General features: G+C 52.0%; 1 protein-coding gene across 1 annotated transcript; it reads right to left on the bottom strand.

The window, feature by feature from the left end:
• Window positions 1-6,311: 6,311 nt before the first annotated feature.
• On the bottom strand, window positions 6,312-8,267 carry LOC137815748 (uncharacterized). The gene is made up of 2 exons (XM_068618861.1): window positions 7,599-8,267; window positions 6,312-7,232 (listed from the first exon to the last, which is right to left on the bottom strand). The coding sequence occupies exons 1-2, from the start codon at window positions 8,265-8,267 to the stop codon at window positions 6,312-6,314; spliced, it is 1,590 nt and encodes a 529-aa protein (XP_068474962.1).
• Between the last annotated feature and the right edge of the window lie 12,241 nt (window positions 8,268-20,508).

The following is a 20,508-nucleotide window of genomic DNA, read 5'->3' on the forward strand; positions in this document are numbered from 1 at the left end:
GGAGAGATGAGCCCCCCTCAACTGCTGCTCTCTTCCTCTGGCGGTGTACAAGAGGAGAGCCTGAGCTCTCCTCTTCAGTTGAAGCAGCAGCAGCAACAGCAGTTGAGGTGGAAGCCTTCACCAGCCTTTTCCTTTTCTTCCCTTGCTCGGGGCCTTCAGCTGGCGCGACCGAGAGTGGAGGGGCTGCAATGGGCTCAGTTGTAGAAGAAGAGGAGCTAGTGCCCTTGGCTCCCCTACGTTTGGCAAGCTCCAGCAGGGCCAGCTTCCTGTCTTTCCCCGTCATTGAGTCTGCATAGACGAGAAAAAGGAGGGGTTAGTTGACCAAGGTATGCAAGTAAGTTAAAAAACACATAAAAGCATGCATGGAAAGGTGCAGGTATCCTAAGAGGAGAATGAAGAGCTACCTATATACTTTTTTAAGGCCACCACATCGAACTCGTCTTTGATGAGACGAGCAGAATTGTACTTGGCCCCCAGGAGTAGCCCGCACAGCTCGCGCTCATAAGGGGCCATAGCTTCGAGGTCCCTGGATTTCTTGAACTCAACTCCAGGAACCCAGTAGAGGGGGTACCCCTCGAGCACACTTGGACTTTAAGGGGTAGCAGATATCATGTAGAATCTGCCCTTCCAATCTTTGAAGGATTGCTGGTACAGGCCCAGGAGCACCCGCCCAGCAACCCCGTTCAGGCTGACCCAGGACCTGTCCCCAGGGTTCTTCGCTTCGAAGAAGTAGAGGAACACGTCCACAGAGGCGTTGTGCCCGAAATAGCTGCAGAGGATTTGAAATGCCCGGATGAAGGCCCAGGCATTTGGGTGGAGTTGGCAGGGCGCGACGTTTAGCTCCATCATCAGCTCCTTTTCGAAGAAGGTGAAAGGGAGACGCAGCTTCAACCTCTTGAAGATAGCGGAGTAGACAAAGACGAAGGGCACCCCATTGGTGGCCCTGTCATCCGCGCAGATAGGCATCCCTCGAGGAGGGATGCGGATTTGAATGTTGAAGTCATTCTCCCTGTCGACGGAGCAGGAAGGCTCATCAGGATTGCGACTTAGCAGGGACTTGAGATGGCCCTCGGGCAGTAGAGTGGAGGTTTCAGCGAGCAATGCCAGGGGAGCCCATTCGTAGACCCTGGCATTGTCGTGGAAGGAGGTAGCCACAGGCGGTGGTGGAGCTGGCGCACTCGCGGAAGGCTGTGCACCAGAAGAAGAGGTCATGATGCGCGCAGTTTGTTTCAAGCGAGCCATCGTGAGATAGCTGCAAATGGAGAAAAAACGAAAGGGTCAGAATGAATGGAAGAAGAGGGAATGATGAATGTTTCGGTGAAAACAGAGAGGGGAAAGGAGAAGGAGATGCCCAGGTGAAAAGAGAAAGAAGAAGAAGCAGAAGTCAGAGCGAGGGCATGAAAAAAACCCTAGCGCGGGTTCGAGAGAGGGAAATAGAGAAGATGAATGCATGATAACCAGAATGATAAATGCAATCGGTAAAGATGACCAAAAAGGGGCCAGGGAGAAGAAAAACCATACCTTTGGATGATCGCAAGAGTTTGGGAAGCAGAGAATTTGAAGAAAGATGGGTGTGCAGAGGAGAAGTTCGCAGAGAGTCTGGGAGTCGAATGAAGAAGATGGAGGAACAGTGAAAGGGCGCGCCAATTTGAATAAGAGAAGCGCTAGCGACGCACAGCGCTGGCCGTTGATGGGGCCACGTGTCGCGAGATTAAGAGAAGAAGTCCAAACGTTAAAGAAGCAGCACGTGAGGTGGCACGTGAGGCGGCCCCACTTGCCACGTGGACTGAGGGCACGACCACTTAGTCTCTTCGCTGAGAACGAGTTCTCGACTCGAGACTGGGGGGCTTGTGATCCGATCGGTCATCGGTAGTCGATGACGTCAGCATCAGAGAACCACGTGGACCACTCGCAGGGTGACACGTGGACCAGGTGGCAGAGAGGTCAGGGGGACGATCGCCAAGAGAGGTGATCGGTGGTCAGTAACCAAGTGACCACCGACAGATCAGGCGGCAGAGAGGTCGGGGGACAGATCATCCAGAATGGTGATCGGTGGTCAGTAGCCAAGTGGCCACCAACAGACCAGTTCTCAGACTAACGCCTGAAGGCAGAACGCGAGAAATAGATAAACACTGATCAGTCATCGGGGTATTGTCATCGGGGTCTCGTGTTACACGCAGTTAAACTGGGAATAAGGTTCCCAGCGAGAGCGTTACGCATGGATCTCGCATGAGCACACCTCAGGGAATCATGCACGAGAGTGGCCTGAGGGAACTAGTAAACCAGTCAGTGGTTGGTGATTCCCTCAACCTATTACGTGCATGGCATCGTGAAGGGTAAGCTGTGTACGCAGAGAGCAACGTTTGATGAGTGTGCCTAGACCAGCCACACCCGACGTTCTCCCAAGAGTATGCGATCTGCCCAGATAAGAGAAACATCCTAAGTTACCCCGCAAGGGCGTAACTTAGGCACACAAAGAGAGGCGCTAGAGCCCTTCCAGTAAGTGACATGTGTGTGGTTAGATGTGAGTTGCAGGCCTCCACGTGTCATCATCTGAGAGGGGTGCGGTCCAGACAAAAGAGCACTCCGTACCACTAAAGGTATAGACAGGCGCAGCCAAGCGCAGAGATGCGCAGACATGCACAGACTCTCACGCTCCCCACTGCTGATTCTGAAGGTACGCTTTCTCTGAAAAGCATAACAGGGTTTTGACACATGCCAGAAAAGCATAACAGAATTCTGTTATGCCCAGAAGCAGGAAAAGAGAGATAAAAGAGAGAATCAGGGTGAGAGTGGGGGAGAGGAAAAAAACATAGAGCAAGAGTTTTCACACACATTACTAGTTTTCTAGTCTTTGGTGGTTCTGTGGACTAACTTGATCGTCGGAGTGCAAACGGCCGCTAGAGGCGCCGTCTGTGTGTTTTGCAGGCCACGTTTGGAGAAGCAAGAGAATGTTCTGAGGGTGATTCTGCAGAAGACGCAGTCGCGTAGACAGGGCAGGGAGTGCTACGAAGCGATTCCTCCACGTTCGAGTTGCCGGCAGGATCATATCCTAATAGCTGGGCTTTCGTCAAGGCCTTTGACATACTTTTTGGTTTTCTGGGGTGTGCACCCTCGGTTGATATCTTTCTTCACTTCTTTGAGGTGAAGAGGCAAAGGCACAACCTCTGGGTGACCCTCAATAACGTTCCCGACAGGGTTCTCCTGACCCCCTCCCAAAACTCCTTCACTGGGTGGAAGGGTAGGTTTTTCAAAATCTGTTGCTCTGATCTCATGCCCTCCGCCCTAGATGGTTTTCCACTATACTGGGTGAGGGAGACGAGAGCCCTCAAGTCCAAACCCTTCAAGAAACTAACCCCGAACGACCAGGTGGTGTGTCGGATCCTAGCTGAGGCGGGGGGTTTTGACTCCGCCACTTTGATCAGTTTGGAGTTCAACGTTGGAACCCTAGAGAAGTATATATGTACGAGTGACTGTCTTAGAAACTTCCGCCTTTGATGCTTTCTAAATCTTTGCACGTTTTGCCTCATGATGTCTTTAACATGTTCCTTTCCCTTGGTGCAGGTTCAAAGATAGAGCAGCAGCGGAGGTCACAACTTACCCGGGCTCTGCGGGGTGAGAGCGGAGCTTCGTCTTCCTCCCATCCCGACTCCGGAGGCCACTGAAGAATGGTTCGTTTGTATTCTTTGTATGAGCACAGGGCATGTAATGTTTGCCCCGTTCGCCTTACTCCCATTTATCTCGAACACTACTTGTAAATTTGACTCCAGTGTACCATGCTTGGTTTTTGTAATGCTGCTTTACTTTTGCATATACTGTGCATTCTTTCTCCGTTATGTTTCTTGGCGACGCCTACGCTTGGGCGACGCCTTCTACCTTGGCGACGCTTTCTCTTGGCGACGCCTTCTTTCTTGGCGACACCTTCTTCTTGGCGACGCCGTCTTCTTGGCGACGCCTTCTATCTTGGCAGCGCCTTCTTCTTGGCGACGCCTGTCGCCGCTTCGAACGGGAAAAAGATAAACACTAAAGACCAAGGCAAGGTTTTTCTCGAACTTCTTTTTTCTTTTATTTGGGTGACCTCGTTAAAAAACCCTCGAAAGGGAAAAAGAGTGTCCCCTTCAACAAGATTGTTACATGGCTGCTTACATAAGTCAACTAAAATAAAACTTCAAGTTGGCTGCATTCCAACTGCGCGGGATGGGACCCCCCTCCAAGGTCTCTAGGTTGTACGAACCATTGCCCTTAGCCTCGGTAACTCTGAATGGTCCGGTCCACTTGGAAGACAACTTATTCTCCAGTTCGTATGGGTGAGCCATCCTCAAAACTAGGTCGCCAACCTGAAACTGTCGTGGCTTCATTTTAGAGCTATATTGTCGCTCTACTCTACTCTATGAATTTCCTCGGAGCTTTCAGCGTCTCTTGGATTACTGTCCTCTGCCTACCCCCTTTGCCTGAGTTAGCTAGCTTGGCAAGCAGGTCAGCTCTGGCATTCTGCTCCCTTTGGACATGTACTAGCTCAAGAGCGCTAAATGCTCCTTTCAGCAGTTGGACGTATTTCAGATATGCCGCCATCTGCGGGGTCCTTTGCTTGGAACTCGCCTGATACCTGTCCCGTAATCAGCTGGGAGTTGCTTTTCACCAAAAGGTTCTGCGCGCCCATCTCCTTAGCCAGGAGCATCCCTACAACCAGAGTTTCGTACTCAGCCTGATTATTACTTGCCTTGAAGGCGAAGCGCAGAGCTTGCTCGATCAGCTTGCCATTGGGTCCCTCCAAGACTATTCCCGCACCACTTCCTTGTTGGTTGGAGGAGCCATCAACAGAGAGCAACCACTGTGAGCCCGCCTCCACCTCTTGTTCACCTCCGGGCGAGAGTTCCGCCACAAAATGTGCGTACACCTGCCCTTTGATGGATCCTCTGGGCTCATACTGGATGTCAAATTCTGACAAATCCACCGCCCAGCGCACCATCCTCCCCGCTACGTCAGGTTTTTGCAATACCTTTTGTATAGGGAGGTTCGTCATCACCACCACTGTAAAGCTGTGGAAGTAATGGCTGAGCCTCCTGGCCGAAAATACCACGACCAACGTTGCCTTCTCCAGCGCCTGGTATCTCGTCTCCGCGCCTTGTAATTGCTCACAAAATAGATGGGCTTTTGAATCTGGTCCTGCTCCTGGACCAGCACAGAGCTGATAGCTTGCTCTGTCACCGCGAAGTACAGCCGGAGGGGCACACCCGCTACCGGTTTGCAGAGGACCGGTGGCGTCGCCTGGTATTCTTTCAACCTGATGAAAGCCGCTTCGCATTCATCAGTCCATGCAAAACGACTATTCCTCTTGAGGCACTGGAAATATGGGTGCCCCTTCTCTCCTCCAGCAGAAACAAATCTTGAGAGTGCCGCCATCCGCCCCGTCAGCTGCTGCACTTCCTTTACTGACGTCGGGCTTCGCATGGCGATGATTGCTGCGCATTTGTAGGGGTTCGCCTCTATTCCCCTCTCTGTGAGTATGAAACCTAGAAACTTACCGGCCTCTACCCCGAAGACACACTTCTCAGGGTTTAGCTTGAGGCGGTACTTGGATATAGTGACGAACAACTCCTCTAGGTCCGCCACGTGTTGTGCCCTATCCTTCGATGCTACCACCATATCATCCACGTAGGCGTACACATTCCTTCCTAACATGGGCGCTAGGACCTTGTCCATCAGCCTTTGGTAGGTGGCGCCCGCGTTTTTCAGCCCAAAAGGCATCACCTTGTAACAGTAACTGCTAGTCTCCGTCATGAACGCAGTTTTACTCTCATCTCGCAGGTGCATCTTGATCTGGTTGTATCCCGAGAATGCATCCAGGAAGCTAAGTACATTGCAGCCGGAGGCGCTGTCCACCAGCGCGTCGATCCTGGGCAGTGGGTACGAGTCCTTCGGGCACGCTTTATTTAAGTCCGTGAAGTCCACGCACATCCTCAACTTCTCATTCGCCTTCTTCACCAGGACGACGTTGGCCAGCCATTCAGGGTATTGAATCTCCCTGATGTGCCAGCGCTCAGCAGCTTCTGCGTTTCTTCCCTTACCACCAGCTGCCTCTCTTCGTTAAACTTTCTCCTTCTTTGGCGCACGGGGCGGACCGTGGCGTCCATGCTGAGGTGATGGCATAGGAAATCAGGATCGATGCTGGGCATATCCGAGGCAGACCATGCGAAAGCATTCAAGTGACCTGAAATCACCCCTGCCACCTCCTCCTGCTCCTCTTGGCTCAGCAAACGCCCTATCTTAAACGTTTTGCCGCCAATCTCTCGTTCCACCACGTTAGCCGCCTACTGATCCTTGCTATTATCTTCAACGGGCGTCACCTCTTCCACGGGCGCCGTGTCGTCGGGGCCTTCCTCCATGAGTGTATTTGCCTCGGGCGTCGCCCTCACGGGTATGGCATCGTCAGGTGTTGACCCAGAGGGCGTCGCCTCAATCATCGTCGTGTCTACACTTGGCGGACGCTCAAACACCATGAACACGCCTCTCTTCGTTTCCAGGCTGTTCTCAAAACATTTTCGCGCCTCCTCCTGATCCGACTTGATGACAATCACCTTGCCGCTGAGATCTGGCAGCTTCATCTTCATATGGCGCGTGGAGGCCACTGCATTCAGCCTATTCAACACCGGTCTCCCCAACAAAATGTTGTAAGCGGAGTTGGCGTTTACGACCAAGTACCGGATGCTTTCGGTACGCGAGGCCTCTCCACCTGTGAACGTTGTCCTCAGCTGCAAGTAGCCTCGGACTTCCACTTGGTTGTCTGCGAACCCATATAGGCACCCTGTAAAGGGCCTCAGAAGGTCGGGAGACAACCGCAACTTGTTGAATGTCGACCAGAATATGACGTCTGCAGAACTTCCCTGGTCAACTAGAACCTTGTGCACTTTTCTTCCAGCCGTGACAACCGAAATGACCACGGGATCATTGTTGTGCGGCACGACATCTCGCAGATCCGCCCTCGTGAACACGAGGTCCGACTCCCACGGATCGCCTGAGATTCTCTCCTCAATCGAGTTGACCCCCCTCGCGTATTTCTTTCGCTTGTAGGCGGTGGGTCCTCCGCCGGAAAAACCTCCAGCAATGGTGTGGACCTCGCCGAGAACAGGCATCTCGTGCGCTTGTTCTTCCGTTGGCGCTGGCAGGGCGGCGGTCGTGGCGGGTTCTGCAACATAATCCTTTAGAAACCCGCTTCTCACCAGCTCATCTAGCTGGTAACCCAACGACAGGCAGTTGTCGATGTGATGACCAAAAGCCTCGTGGAACTCACACCAAGAGTCTTTCCGAGGCCCTAACACCTTATCAGTCTTCGTCGGTCGCCTCAACCTCTCGGCTATATTAGGCACGGCGATCAGGTCCTTCAACTCCACTACAAAGTTGTATCTCGCCGGCCTTGCCCTCTCCCTGGCCGGGCGATCGCCTCCTGCTGGACCCCGGGGCTGGGGTTTTCTGGTTTCATAGGGGCGTCTCCCCTCCGGCTTCTTCCTCCCCGTCGTGGTCTCGTTGACCCTGACGGGCTGAATCCGTGTTTGCGCCCTCGGGCGGGAGGGCACAACGCTGGTTCGCTTCTCGCACACCTCCCCTTCGGAGGCGATATGCTCCACTGCCCGGCGCCGTATCTCAGCAAAAGTCCTTGGGCGATTGCGAATAATAGATTCGCAAAAGGGGCCGGGACACACGCCTTTCCTGAAGGCATACACAATCATAGGCTCCTCCGACGTTCCAACTTTCACCACCTGGGCACCGAAGCGGTTGATGTATTCCTTTAGGGTCTCCCCTTGATACTGTTTCACATCAAACAGATCGTAGGAAACCGGCGGCGGGGCTTTCTTCGCCAAGTATTGCTCCCTAAACAGCTGCGACAACTGCCGAAAGGAGGTGATATGGCCATTTGGAAGGCTGATGAACCAGTCCATTGCCATCCCTGTCAACATGCTCATAAAGATCTTGCACCTCGCGGCATCAGAGCCGCCTACTAACACCATCTGCGTGTGGAACGCAGTGAGATGCGCCTCGGGATCCTCCATCCCTGTAAAAATCGCTTTTGGCCCCGAGAACGTGTTGGGGATCGCCGCATCCAGAATCTGCTGCGAGAAGGGAGTGGAAAACTCCCTTGGCGGGGTGAGATGCTCCATCTCATCATGTTCGCGTTGCCCCTGATTGTTCCTCAAACCCCGGCGCAACTCCTCATTTATACGATGGAGCTCTTCGTTCCTCACATGCGAGGCTTCGAGATCCGCTTGCATGCGTTCTTGTTCTATCTTCGACTCCGCCATATCATCCTGCAGCCCCCGCATTATCTCCAGGACCTGCTGCATGGATATTTCTCCACTCGCAGCGCGTGCGGTACCTTGTCTAGTGGTAGCCATTCTTCACTGTTTCATCAAACTTCCTCCAACGTTATTGTGACTTGATAGGTTTTCTCAAACTTGTGATGGGACTGATGTTTTATATCGGCCCCACAGTGGGCGCCAAATGTTCCGGCCAGTTGACCTGGGACGTCTTTGTGCGCGACCTCACCCGTCAGCTAGGGACTCCTTCCCACTGGTTACCTGTGGATTCCTGCAAAGAAGGACAAAAGGGCGCCCTAGCGGCCGTTTGCACTCCGACGCTCAAGTCAGCCAGCAAGAAACACCAAAACAATGCACCTCCGTATCGGAGCACCGTGACTGGCACTCTGAAGGTGGTCTAATGAAACTGTGTATTGTGTATCTTTCTCCCTCTGGCAAACAAACTCTCTCTCTCTAGTCCCTTGTCCGTAGTCTCGAGGCTCGAGCAAGAAACTAGAGTGTATTCTGGGAAAGTCTGCCAAAAGTTCGAACCCCGTTTCCAACATTCAAAGCGCTATTTAAGCTACTCCAGCATTCAAAGCGCCTTAAAGCGCATTCAATTATAAAACGTAGCGCATTTAAGACGTTTAAACCGCTTGGGAGCATTTATAGTACCTGACAAAATGGTGTCTCTAATCTGACTTGGCTGTTGTACACGTGGAGGGCCTCACAGCGCCGTGACCCCATCTGAGGGTATCTCCTCGTGTGAGTCCTCCTACCTGGGAGTGCATCTGCGCTAGGGGTGACTCTTTGGGTGCCAACTCACGCCCCCAAACATCTAGTCACTCACTTTGAGAGCATATCTACCTTCCTCTCGTACCCTGCACCCGGCTACCCTGGGCGTGACCCTCCTGTTGAGTCGTATCTATCCCAAGGGCGTCTCTAGGGCGGCAGGGGCACTTCACAAGTCAGGTTGCTCTACACTGGCGCTATTATTATGGCCTTGAAGCCACCTTTCTCTTCTCTTTATGACTACCCCGGATTATCGGGATTTGAGGCCTTCCCACGGCGTCGCTCCCTCCATGGTCTTTCCTACCCATGGGTATCGGGGAGCGACACTGTGATTGCCTTACTCTTGTGACACTTGGCCTTGGCGACGCCCTAGCTGGGCGACGCCTTGACTTGGCGATGCCTTCACCTAGGAGACGCCTTACCTTGGCGACGCCCTGCCTCGGCGATGCTTGCACTTGGCGTCTCCTCACCTAGGCGGCGCATTATGATGACTTTGACTGACTTTGACCTTGACTTTGTCAACGCCCAGATACAATGTGTCCTTTGGAGGAAGGCGACACATGGATGACCCCTTACAGGCGATACCTAGCGGACGGAATCCTCCCAGCGGAGTCGGAAGAAGACAAGAAGATTAAAAGGAACGTCGCAAGGCAGACATTGGTAGATGGGATATTATTCAGGCACGGGTTCACGCACCCCATCTTGACATGCGTGAGTGGCGACGAGTGCACCAGGATAATGGCTGAGCTCCACGAAGGTATTTGTGGGAGCCACGTGGGAGGAATATCCTTGGCATCCAAGGTAATACGCGCAGGGTTTTTCTGGCCAACAGTAAGAGAGGATTGCGTGCGATACGCCCAACATTGCAAGCAGTGTCAGATGCACGCTGATTGGCACAAGGCGCTGCCAGAAGAACTAAGAACCATTTACAGCCCATGGCCTTTCCATACCTGGGGAACTGATATCTTAGGCCCGTTCCCATGAGCAATAAGACAAATGAAGTACTTGATCGTTGCCATCGAATACTTCACCAAGTGGATAGAGGCCGAACTAGTGGCACAGATCACCGCAGACAAGGTACAACACTTCGTTTGAAAGAACATTGTGTGTCGTTTCGGGGTGCCAAGGCGTCTCATTTCAGACAATGGCACCCAGTTCACGAGCCAACAGTTGGGGAAGCTATGTACAAAAGTAGGAATCAAGCAGGTGTTTGCATCAGTCGAACACCCCCAGACAAATGGGCAGGTCGAGTCAGCAAACAGAGTTTTGCTGAGGGGTTTAAAACGCATATTAGAGAAGGCTAAAGGGACGTGGGCAGAAAAAGTGCTGATGATTGTATGGGCTTACCACACCACGCCTCAATCCTCCACCATGGAGATGCCTTTCAGCCTAGTGTATGGGTCGGACGCCATGATCCCAGTGGAGATCCACGAGAGCTCGCCACGTTTCCTAGGTTTCGTGGCAGAAGAGTCCAACGAAGAAAGGAGGGTCAACCTGGACCTAATAGATGAAGCTAGAGAAGAGGCGAAAATTAAGGCCGAGGTTGTGAAAAGAAGAGTGGAGTGTCAGTACAGCTCCAAGGTGAAGCTGCGGCAATTCCAGGTTGGTGACCTGGTCATGAGGAAAGCTCACCCTTACGAGTTAGAAAATAAGTTGTCCCCCAAGTGGACTGGACCGTTCAGAGTAACCAAAGCCAAAGGGAATGGTTCGTATAAGTTAGAAACTCCAGAAAGGCGCCCCATCCTACATAGTTGGAATGCGGCTAATTTAAAGTTTTATTTTAGTTGAAATTTTGTAAAAGGGGACACTCTTTTTCCCCCCGGGGGTTTTTTAATGGGGTCACCCAAATAAAGAGAAGAAAAGTTTAAGATATTTTCTGCCTTAGTTTTTCCCTTTCTTGTAAGATCAAAGAAACAGAGACAAAGATGAGGCGTCGCCCAGATAAGGCGTCGCCAAGATAAGGTGTCGCCAAGATAAGGCGTCGCCTAGATAAGGTATTGTTCTCGCCGGTTGACCGGGATCGTCTTTGCGCGTGGCTTGCCCTCGCGAGATAGGGCACCTTCGTTTGCTCCGTCAAAGACACCTGAAAAGAGAAGTGAACAAAGGGGCGCCCTCGCGGCCGTTTGCACTCCGACGATCAAGTCAGCTAGCGAGAAACATCAAAGTGACACACCCTTGGGAGGTGGTCGAAGAAACTGTACTAAATGACTGAAACTGCGTAACTAGAACTGTGTTGCCCTAATTGCCTGTGCTCACTGTGAGTATGCCGCGAAGACAACTAGGGTTTTTCTCTGTGTATCTGTGTGTCCTAGGTTAAAACTCGGTCCCCTTTTCAAATGAGCCCAAGGTCCCTTTTTATACATCCCTCATCATTAAAGCGTATAAAAATGTTCCTTGGAATATACGAATCTTAACTTACTTAACGCGTACCTTGGAATATACGCAAACTTTCTGTTCCGTCCGGTTGACCTGGGACGTCTTCGCGCGCGACCTCAACCGTCAGCTAGGGACTCCTTCCCACTGGTTACCTGTGGATTCCTGCAAAGAAGGACAAAAGGGCGCCCTAGCGGCCGTTTGCACTCCGACGCTCAAGTCAGCCAACAAGAAACACCAAAAACTATGCACCTCCGTATCGGAGCCCCGTGTATGGCACTCTGAAGGTGGTAAAAGGGAAACTGTGTCTAGTGTATATTTTCTCCCTCTGGCCAAAGTCCTTCCCTAGTCCCTTGTGCGTAACCTCAAGGCTCGAGCAAGCCACTAGAGTGTTTCTGGAAAATTAGCCAAAAGTTCGAACCCCGTTTCCAACATTCAAGGCGCTATTTAAGCTACTCCCGCATTCAAAGCACCTTAAAGCGCATTTAGTTATAAAACGTAGCGCATTTAAGACGTTTAAACCGATTGGGAGCATTTATAATACCTTAAACGTTCGAAACGGAAACTGTATTAAATAACTTTAATTACCTTGTACCTAACAAAATGGCGTTTCTATTATGACCTGGCTGTTGTACACGTGGAGGGCCTCACAACGCCGTGACCCCATCTGGGAGCATTTCTCCGTGTGAGTCCTCTTACCTGGGAGTGCATCTGCGCTAGAGGTGACTTTTTGGGTGCCAACTCATGCCCCCAAACATCTAGTCACTCACTTTGAGAGCGTATCTGCCTTCCTCTCGTACCCTGCACCTGGCTACCCTGGGCGTGACCCTCCTGTTGAGTCGTATCTATCCCAAGGGCGTCTCTGGGGCGGCAGGGGCACTTCACGAGTCAGGCTGCCCTACACTGGCGCTATCACTATGGCCTTGAAGCAACCTTTCTCTTCTCTTTATTACTACCCCGGATTATCGGGATTTGAGGCCTTCCCAAGGCGTCGCTCCCTCCATGGTCTTTCCTACCCATGGGTATCGGGGAACCACACTGTGATTGCCTTGCCTTTGTGACATTTGACCTTGGCGACGCCCTGGTTGGGCGACGCCTTAACTGGGCGATGCCTTAACTAGGCGACGCCTTGACCTTGGCGACGCTTCCTCTTGGCGACGCTGGCACTTGGCGTCTCTTCACCTAGGCGACGCCTTATGTTGACTTTGACCTCAACATTGACTTTGACCTTGACTTTGTCAACGCCCGGATACGGGACGGTACACTTTCCCTGAAACCTCTAATGAGCACGTGGGCATTGCCATGTGCCCCTTTGACTTGATCGTTATTCTGTGCAGAGGGTCCCTCAGCGCCGCAACCCAATCTTAGGGTTATTCCATTGTGTGAGCCCTCTTTTCTGCGGAGTGCTTTTGTCACGTTGGTTGACTTTTTGGGTGCCAACTCATGCGCCCCAATCACTAGTTTCTTTCCCTGGGGGTATATCTACCTTTCTCTTGTATCATGCACGTGGTTCTCCCCTGGTTATGGCCCTCTCATGGGTCATATCTGTTCCAAGGTCTCCCAGCGGTGGCGTGGATACTTTACGAGTCAGGATACCCCTTTCTGGTGCTAGACTTATGGCCTTGAAGCCACCTTTCTCTTTTCCTTGCTATTGTTCTGAACTGTCGAGGCCCGATGTCTCTCTTGGGCGACGTCTTTGCTTGGCGATGTCTTACTTTAGGCGACGCCCCTCTTTAGGCGATGCCTGTCTAGGGCGATGTCTTCTTGGGCGATGCCTTTCTTGGGCGACGCCTCACTTGGGCGATGCCTCGGGTGCTCAACCTGTTCACTTTCCTTCCTTGGGTCCCTTGAGGGGTCCCACCATGTGTTGACTTTGACCTTTGGTCAACGCCCGGGGACGGGACGGTACACAAGCCCCCCAGTCTTGAGCTGACACTTATTTCAGCAAAAAGACTAAGGCCTCGCCTCTTATCCACGTGGCATTCTTGCTGACGTGACATTCCTTTGTTCAGTTCGACTTGACACTCTTTGAACATCTGACGCGACAGTCTCTGCGTTTGAGGATGTGACGTTTTAAGTTATGCTATAATCTCTTTACACGTGGCTTGATCGCACGGTCATCACTTGGCGCCTCTCGCGCTCCTCCAGTGAACGTTACATCTTTCGGAAACGCGCGCTCCAATCCACTGTTTCATTCACCTCTTGCACTCTTTCTACTGTTCATCTTCCCCAAGCTCTCTCTGCAACCTTCGCTTTCTCTTTTGCGCTTTCGATCCTCGAATCTCCAGATACTAAAAAAGGTACGATCTTTCTCCTTCAATGGCTCTCCCTTCACCTTTCGTATTTGACATAACTGCCTGGGACTGTTTATTTTCCTCGTATCTCTTGTATTCTCTTTCGCATTTCTCTGTTCCTGTTCCCCCCCCCTTTTCTGAACTTCTCGCGTGGGTAGGGATTCTCGTAGGGTTTTTGTTTTTCCCCCTTTCCTGACCTTATTTGCTAAACCTTTTCTCTTCCTCATTCTTCAGTCTCTTCACCAATGGCTCGTACTAAAACAACAGACAATCCTCCACCCCTCAGCGTTAACTATAGAGACCTTTACTCATGGGCTCCAGTCGAACTGGAGGGACCACGTAGGGGAGCTATGTACTTACGACCATCGTGCCTTTGGGAAGAGGCATGATGACGACATTGCAGTGCTTCCTTGCGCTCTAGGGGAGCCTGTTTGTGGGGACGAGCGGGCCAACAACGGGGTCCCCTTCTTCTATTTCTACCAAGTCATTTTTAAGCGTATCGGGATGCGTCTGCCCTTTGGTGTTTTGTGCGGCTTCTTCGGGTGCACACCTTCCGTTGACATCTTCCTACACTTCTTTGAAGTGAAGAAACAAGGGAAGAGCCTCTGGGTGAGCCTCAGCAATATCCCTGGAAGGGTTCTCCTATCTCTCTTCCAACAATCCTTTAAGGGGTGGAAGGGCAAATTCTTCAAAGATTGCTGTTCTGACTACGACCCCTATGCCCTTGACGGTTTTCCCCTGTACTGGGTGAATGAGGTCAAGACCATAAAGTCCAAGTCGCTGGACGAACTGCCCTCGACCGATCGAGAGGCTTGCCAGATTTTGACCAGTGTGGGGGGCTTCGACACCTCCACCCTGATAAACCTGGAGTTCAATGCCGACGCTTTAGGAAAATACATAAGTATGAACGTCTTTCCCTATGACTTTCTGGCCTTTGCTCTTGCTGGATCTTTGCTTGATGCACGATTTTCCTCCTTCTTTATGTTTTAATTTTATCCAGTGCCTAGCTTCTGCTATGTTTGCCTTCTTGGTGTAGGTTCTAAGATGGATAGGCGACGTCGTTTGCGGTTAGTGCAAGTGCTGAAGTCCAAAGATGGGGCTTTGGCATCTCCTCCCTCAACCTCTTCCGCACCTCCATCTTCTCCTATCCCCACCCCTCAAACTGCTACAACACCAACAACTCCAACAACCCGAAACTCTCCCCATCCACCTCCAAACTCACCAGCCCCCATCGCAGCCGTGCCTCTTGCGCTGGTCGAGGCAGGTGCTTCCTCAGCCCCCCTTGACAAGGGTAAGAGGGTGGTGGAGGTTGTTTCGGACGACGAGGACTCTGCTGAGGGGCAAGTCTTCAAACGGCAGAGAACTCAGAATGCCCCTTAGGTGGTCACCTCCGCTGCCTCCTCCTCTCATGGGGCTGAGTCCTTAAGAGAGGATCCACCGAGTGCCACTTCCCCTCCTCAATCAGTGCATCAGGAGAGAGGGCTTGAAACTGATCCCGCAGGCGTTCTCCCGCCTGCCCCAGAACTTCCCCTTCCCATGCAAGAGTCATTGAGGGGGTTTCTGAGCAGGGAATCTTCCGGCAGCCAAACTGAAGGGCCCCAACGAGAGAGCATGTACTATTACATGGGCCTCTTCATGTCTTGCGCCTACACCTGGCACAAACAATCCAGGGCCAAAGCTGCCCAAGCCTCTGCTTTCCAAGCTCTGGAGAAGGAAGTCGCTTCTCTAAAAGAGGGGCAGGAGAAGCTAAAAGAGGAGAAATAGAGGTTAGCCGCCCATTGGGGGCGTCAAGAGGGTGCTTACAAAGAGTCCCTGAGGGTGGCGCAAAAGGCAAGGGAGGAGGCCAACAAAGGGCTGCACGAGGTGGCTCAAGCCCAGGCAGAGCTTCTCAACGAAGTGGTCCCCCTTCGCACAAAGATCGCTGACCTTGAAGCGGTTGCAGAAACTTCCAAAGCCTACCAGAAGAAACTTGAGGATCAGTGTGTGGACCGGGAACAGAAACTGGGGAAGACTGAGGTCGCCCTTGCGAACAAGACTGATGAGTGTTCCTGGTTAACTACTGAGAACGCCTCCCTCCAGGCCAAGGTCCAAGAGTTGACTTTAGCCTTGGCCTCTAAAGACCAAGAGATTATCGCGGAAGCTGCTAGCTTTAAAGTTGCTGAAGAGAAACTGGTCGAGGAGGCTGCCTCCGGATTTGCTGAAGGGTTCGCGGAGGCTCTAGTCCAGGCGGCATGTGCCAACCCTGGCATCGACGTCTCCGGGTGCAGCCCTTTGAATGAGGTAGTTGATGGAAAGATCGTGGCAATGGAGGCTTCTGATGAACAACCCCTTCCTTTTGCTTCCCAACCAAACACTTGACGTGTATATGATATAATTAGCTTAATTTGCAACTATCATGAACTTTATTTGTAATTATAACTACTTCACTTTCGATTAAATGTTTATTTGCTTTATCTTCGCATACTTGTGCGTTTTAGCTTCTCTCGCACCTTTATCTGCTTCCATCTTCTTTGCTATATTGAGCGTGCTATCTCCGATGTTCCTCTTCATTCTGTTTGACCTTGCCCCTTTGGGTGGCACGTGATCTCCTCACCTACTTGCCCCCTTAATTCGGAATGCGTACCTTTCCCTTGGTCTCTCTATCAAGGAACTTACTTGGCCTTCGTATCTGCGAGGAATCTTCCCCATGAAAGCGTCGCCTGCCTCGTCATTGCCCAAAGGCAAATAAGGATTTGATCTCTTCCATGGCCTCAACCTTGCTCGCAGGTGAGGGAGGACTATATCTGTTCATCCTTGGTGCCTCACATTGCTCAAAGGCGCAGAGGGCTTACCTCACCTGTGTTGGATGTCTATACTCGAGGAGAGACCTGCTCGGGGTGTCCCCAGCGCGCCTAAATGCTTTGGGACAAAGTCGCACTTTGGTGCCCACGCCCAGCTATTCTTACTTGAGGAGGGGGCGTCGCAATGGAATCCCTTAACCCCTGCTCAAGGACAAACGCCCGGATTTTAACTTATACTGGTATCTGGTATTGGGGCTAGTTGTTCATACTTGAGGAGGGGGTGTCCTAAAGGAATCTCTTAACCCCTGCTCAAGCACTAAGCGCCCAGATTTTAACTTATACTGATATCTGGTACCGGGGCTAGCTGTTCATACTTGAGGAGGGGGCGTCCCAAAGGAATCCCTTAACCCCTGCTCAAGGACTAAGCGCTCGGATTTTAACTTATACTGGTGTTCCGTCCGGTTGACCGAGACGTCTTCGTGCGCGACCTCAACCGTCAGCTAGGGACACCTTCCCACTGGTTGCCTGTGGATTCCTGCAAAAAAGGAAAAGAGGACAAAGAGGCGCCCTAGCGGCCGTGTGCACTCCGACGCTCAAGTCAGCCAGCAAGAAACACCAAAAACTGTCCACCTCCGTGTCTGAGCACCGCGTATGGCACTCTGAAGGTGGTGAATTAACTGTGTATATGTGTGTGTTGTCTCCTTCAGGCAAAAATATTCCCCAGTCACTTGTACGCAACCTTGAAGCACGAGCAAGCAACTAGAGAGTTCTCTGGTAAATTTGCCGAAGGTTCCCCCCCCCTTTTCCAACATTCTCTGCGTTATTTAAACTACCCAAGCATTTAAAGCGCCTTAAAGCGCTTTTACTCACAAACGTAACGCACTCATTAAAGCGCTTAATTAGAAAACGTAGCGCATTTAAGACGTTTGAAACGCTCGGGAGCCATTATAGTACCTGAATGCTCGAAAGGGAAACTGTATTGAATAACTTTTAATTACCTGGCACCTGACTAAAGGGTGTTTCTATTCTGGCATGGCTGTCGTACACGTGGAGGGCCTGACGACGCCATGACCCCATCTGGGGGCGCTTCGGCCCACCTGGGGAAGTTTCTATGTGTGAGTCCTCCTGCTGGGAGTGCTACTGCGCTAGGGGTGACTTTTTGGGGTGCCAACTCATGCCCCCAAGTATCTAGTCACTTACTTTGAGAGCGTATCTGCCTTCCTTTTGTACTCTGCACCCGGTTGCCCTGGGCGTGACTTTCCTCTTGAGTCGTATCTGCCCTACGGGCGTCTCTGGGCGGCAGGAGCACGTCACGAGTCAGGCTGCCCTTCACTGGTACTGTTACTATGGCCTTGAAGCCACCTTTTCTTTCTCTTTATTGCTGCCCCGTGCTATTGGGACCTGAGGCCTTCTCACGGCGTCGCTCCCTCCATGGTCTTTCCTACCCATGGGTATCGGGGAACCACACTGTGATTGCCTTACTTTAGCACTGTTTGATCTGGCGACGCCCTAGCGAGGCGATGCCTCCATCTGGGCTACGCTTTGCCTTGGCGACGCCTTCCCCTGGCAACGCCTTGCCTTGGCGACGCCTGGCCTTGGCGACGCCTGGCCTTGGCGACGCCTGGCCTTGGCGACGCTTCCTCTTGGCATCTCTACACCTAGGCGACGCCTTGCGTTGACTTTTGACCTTCCAGTCGTTGACTCTGACCTTGACTTAGTCAGCGCCCGGATACGGGACGGTACACAAGCCCCCCAGTCTTAAGCCGAAGACTTGTCTTCAGCGCAAAGACTAAAGCCTCGCCCACGCCGTCCACGTGCCTTCCTGATGACGTGTCATTCTCTGCTGACTCAGCAATTTTTTCGAATTACTGACGTGACAATTTCTGAACCAGAGGTATTCTTAATGGCTTATTGGACATCCCTGAAATGGGAAAAATGATGTCTTTTGAAGTTGCGCTTAATCGCGTGCCACGTGGTTCATTGTGCGGTCGTCTTCAAGAACCCCTCGCGCTTCCCTTGAGCGCTTAATCTTGCAACACGTGGCGTCATCACACGGTTACCCTTTGTTGCCCTTCGCGCTTCTCGTAACGTTTAAGTTACCAGACCCCGCGATTGCCACTACTGTTACATTCACTTTCTCTGCCCTTAGTCACTGTTCATCTTCTCTAAATCCCTTCTCTTGCGACCCCTGTTCGTTCGTGTTTCCGCTCTCCACACCCTTCAGCCCCCCAAAGGTACGGTTTTTCCCTCCTTGATGATTCTCTTTACTGTATGAACTTCCTGGGACTGTCCATATTACCGCATTTCTCTGGATATCGTTTGTATGTTTCTTTGTTCCTCTCGTTTCCCTTTGTTCTCTTGTGGGTAGGGCGCTCCTAGGGTTCTTCCATTTTTCCCTTTTCTTCTCCCAAACCCCTTTTCTCTGAACCCTTTCTTTCTCTTTTGATCTTCAGTATTGGCATTGATGGCGAAAACTAAAACCACCGCGCCTCCCCCGCTCCCCAAGTCTCATTATAAGGGCGAATACGACTGGGCCCCCGACGAACTTCTGGACGAATGTTCCCTCCTGAACTCTGTTGAGGACGTGGAGGCTCATAGGGGGGACCCTGCTCTCTATAACTTCAATGCGTTCCACAAAAATCACGACTCCCAAGTCCTGGTAAGCCGGGTGCGACATGGGATGCCCGTTTGTGCGGACTCACGGGATACTGGGGGATGCCCTTTCTTCTTCCTCTATCAGATGGTGCTCAAGAGGGTGGGCCTGCGTCTACCCCTCACTCCCTTCGAAAAAGAGCTACTGACAGAGATAAACACTGCTCCCGCCCAACTCCATCCCAACAGTTGGGCTTTCGTGAGGGGGTTCCAAATTCTCTGTGGCTATCTAGGCGTTCCCTCCTCTGTGGACGTTTTTCTTCACTTCTTCGAGGTAAAGAAGCAAGGGAAGAGCCTTTGGATGAGCTTTTCTGGCATCGCCGGGCGCATCATCCTTACGCTCTTCCAGAATTCGTTCAAAGGATGGAAGGGGAAATTCTTCAAGGTATGCGCGACCAAGCGCGATCCTACTATCCTAGAGGGCTTTCCCCTGTACTGGACAGACAAACCCATAACCATGAAGCCCTTGGCTCTAGACGAGGTCGCCCCGCCTGACCGGGATGTATGCAAAGCCTTGGTGGGACTGGAAATAGTCTTCGATACCGCCAAACTCATCGCGAACGAATTCAATGCCCATGGGCTTTCTACCTACTTCGGTATCTGCTCTTGGTGATTTATGATGCATTAGTTGTTGTGGTTATCTGCATGTATTTGGCCATAGAATCTTCCTTCTGATTCATCTGAATCAAACTTATGCTACCAATTTTCGCTGTACAATGTTACTTGCATTTCACGCCTCTTCATGTTTTGTGAATTCGCATAACTGTTCTAGTGCTAATCCTTGTTGATTGGCTTGTCTTGATGTAGGATCGGTGATGGGCGTTTCCAAAAGAATAATGTTGGCGAAATCACTGAAGGAGGCTCGTGCCGCCAAGGCAGGCGTCTCCTCCAGCCCTGTTGCCAATCCGGTTCTCCCACTGGCTCCGTCACCACCACCTCCAGTCATTGCTGAAGCTGCTTCTAGCCCATCTCCGACGTCTCCACCCGGCTCCGCCGTGCTTCCAACTCCCAATTCTCCTCCGCCTATCGCCGCCGTTCCCCTAGCTGCGGCCTCGTCACCGGCTCCAACCCCCCTTGACAAAGGGAAAAGGGTTTTGGAGATTCTGTCAGATGATGAGGATTCGGAAGGGGTGGCACCCTTCAGAAGGAGAAAATCCGCGCGGGTTCCTCTTCTGGTAGAGACGTCGCCGCAGGGAGGGAACCCCTTTATGGACAACCCTCCAAGCGCAACCTCACTCCCTCCTATGATACTCCAAGAGGAAAGGGGCGAAGGCGCCGAATCTGCCCCGCCTCCGCTGCCGCCAGAAACCACTGCTTCCCCGGCTC

The sequence above is a fragment of the Phaseolus vulgaris genome, chromosome 1 (genome assembly GCF_000499845.2).
Source record: "Phaseolus vulgaris cultivar G19833 chromosome 1, P. vulgaris v2.0, whole genome shotgun sequence".
Classification (NCBI taxonomy): Eukaryota; Viridiplantae; Streptophyta; class Magnoliopsida; order Fabales; family Fabaceae; genus Phaseolus; species Phaseolus vulgaris.